The 2,500-nt window shown below is 43.7% G+C and overlaps 1 protein-coding gene across 1 annotated transcript in view; it reads right to left on the bottom strand.

The window, feature by feature from the left end:
• xkr7b (XK, Kell blood group complex subunit-related family, member 7b) overlaps positions 1-2,500 on the bottom strand; it is an 80,054-nt gene that overhangs the window by 11,395 nt on the left and 66,159 nt on the right. Inside the window, exon 2 of the mRNA XM_048240241.1 lies at positions 1,325-1,524. Coding sequence (XP_048096198.1) covers positions 1,325-1,524 — 200 coding nt within the window. The remainder of the gene's footprint in view (positions 1-1,324; positions 1,525-2,500) is intronic.

The following is a 2,500-nucleotide window of genomic DNA, read 5'->3' as shown; positions in this document are numbered from 1 at the left end:
CTAATGAAGGCAGGAGGCTCTGGGGGCTCATTGGCCATTAAAGAGCAGCAGCCTCCATCTCTCCCCAACCAGCCAGACAGGCAGCCAGCACACACACCAGACTGCTGAGTAAGACAGAGGGAGGGAGAGAGAAAGAGAGAGGGAGGGAGAGAGAGAAGGAGATGGAGAATGAAAGGTAGAGGTAGAGAGAGATAGAGGGAGAGAGAAGGGGAGCGGCAGCATGAGAGTGAGAGAGAGAGAAGGAGGAAGATGGAAGAAAGGAGGTAGAGAAAGAGCTATGGATGGTGGGAGGAGAGCCCTTTTAAACACTGTCCTTTGCAGATGCATTGGCTCCCATCAGGAGGGTAAGAGTGAGAACAGAGAGAGAGAGCGAGAGAGAGAGAGAGATAAAATACAGGTGGGTAAAATGATAAAAACAGCAGAGTGAGGTATGTACAAAGAGATGAAAGAGTATATGAATGTGTGTGTGTGTGTGTGTGTGTGTGTGTGTGTGTGTGTGTGCAGGTGAAGAATATGTATAGATTTACAGGTGTGTGCAACTGTGTACAGGTGAAGAATATGAATAGATTTGTGGTAAAGTGTGTCAGTATGAACTTTCTACATCTGTGCAGTCTTGTGTGCAGGGCAAAGAATTATAGTGCTGATATTTGTGTAGAGATCGAAAAAAAAGTCAGTGTGGGAATGATGTACAGTAGCCTACATGAAATGACAACAAGAGAAGATGAAAGCTTTGAGGGAAATGTGTGTATGTGTGTGTGTGTATGTGTGTGTGTGTGTGTGTCTGTGTGTGTGTGTGTGTGTGTGTGTGTGTGTGTGTGTGTGTGTGTGTGTGTGTGTGTGTGTGAGTGCATCAGCCTTCATGTCTTCACTTTCATGTGTTTGAGGTGTGTGTTGGCATGTTAGAGCTTTCATGTGTGAACACATAATGTTTATGTCTGTGTGTGTGTGTGTTTGTGATTGTGTCTGTGTGTTTTATGTATGTAAGCCTTTGTGAGTGTGTATTAAAGCTTTCATGCGCTCATGCACTCTTTGTCTTTATCTGTGTGTTTTAACAGTATTTCAGGCATTTTATGCATAGGGTTTATGCATGCATATAGTTTCTTTCATTCTTTGTGCATATGCAAAACACAGTTTTTATACCAGTGCATGTATTTGTGCCTGTATTTGACTTAACACATGTTTGAATCTAAGTGTGTGTGTGCCATCCTGCATGGGTGTATGTGTGTGTGTGTGTGTGTGTATGTGTGTGTGCGTGTGTGTGCGTGTGTGTGTGTGTGTGTGTGTGTGTGTGTGTGTGTGTGTGTGTGTTATGTGCATGTCTCACCCTGTAGGGGCAGGATCTGGTTGCCGTGGATCATGATGCTGAGCTGCAGTACCAGCTGGGGGGCGCTCTTGAGGAAGGCCTCCAGCAGCCGCAGCATGTTTATGTCGGCACTCTCAAACATCAGGCGCCAGTAGAAGTGCCGCCGCTCCAGGTCGCCATGGAAGCGACTCTGCACGCCCAGGTACAGGACGTGAACATACCTGCAGGAAACACACACACAGGCTAACGGTGAGAAATGGGATACATCATGGACAAATGCAAATAAAACTGCGCAAATGAAATTGACGATATAAGCCTTTTCAAATTGTTCTTACTTTCTTAATTATTATCCCCACTGATGGGCTTCTTGCACGAAAGGCTCTCAATGCGGCGACTTTGTTTCAGGTGGAGCATTAACTGTGTTGTAACGGCAACTTCGGTTATAATCTGCTCCTTACATCTTCACTCCGGCATTGAATATCTTGTTTGCCCAATAATAACAATTTTAACTTGCATAAATCCTTCTTTATCATAACATGCTGATTTACTGTACTAGGTGCAACACCCAACCGGGTCCGTGTAGACACTAATTATATTAACAATAGTGCCAGGTTCAAACACACCTGGCACCACTGGAAACAAGCGAGCTGTGCGTGCAAAGAGCCCATTGCACTGAGTTATTGTAAATGAAGCTAAACTCTTGTTGATGTTGTTAGACTTGGAGCCAACTGCTCTATTCATATAGGTATCAAAAGCAACCTATTGCCTTATTCAGTAGAGCTGTATTTGTTCTCTTAGGCTGATGTGATATTCCTCGTTTTAGCACTCTTGACATTTCCTTTTAAAAGTAAACACAAGAAAAAAGTATACTGTTCACAAACCTGAGGTAGACTTTTAAGCCAGAGAATCTCTTTTACAAAGCACTCACAATGAGGGATCTGGTGTTTCCCCACACCAGTACCATAGCATACCTCTTCTGAACCAGTGATTACAACAAATTAGATTGCAGCCGAAACATCACACGCATCTCACTTCAGAATTACAATCGATATCACAGCGCTTGAAAAAAAAATATTGCACACTTTCATGCCTAAATCATTTATTCATGTCTTCCCATCTAAAATGGCTTTTGATGTGCAGCAGCTTGTCAGCGCGGATGAGTCTTGCCATGACATGCACAAAAACAAGCAAGCCAGT

The sequence above is a fragment of the Alosa alosa genome, chromosome 4 (assembly GCF_017589495.1).
Source record: "Alosa alosa isolate M-15738 ecotype Scorff River chromosome 4, AALO_Geno_1.1, whole genome shotgun sequence".
Classification (NCBI taxonomy): domain Eukaryota; kingdom Metazoa; phylum Chordata; class Actinopteri; order Clupeiformes; family Clupeidae; genus Alosa; species Alosa alosa.
This window is presented reverse-complemented; position numbering and strand designations above follow the sequence as displayed.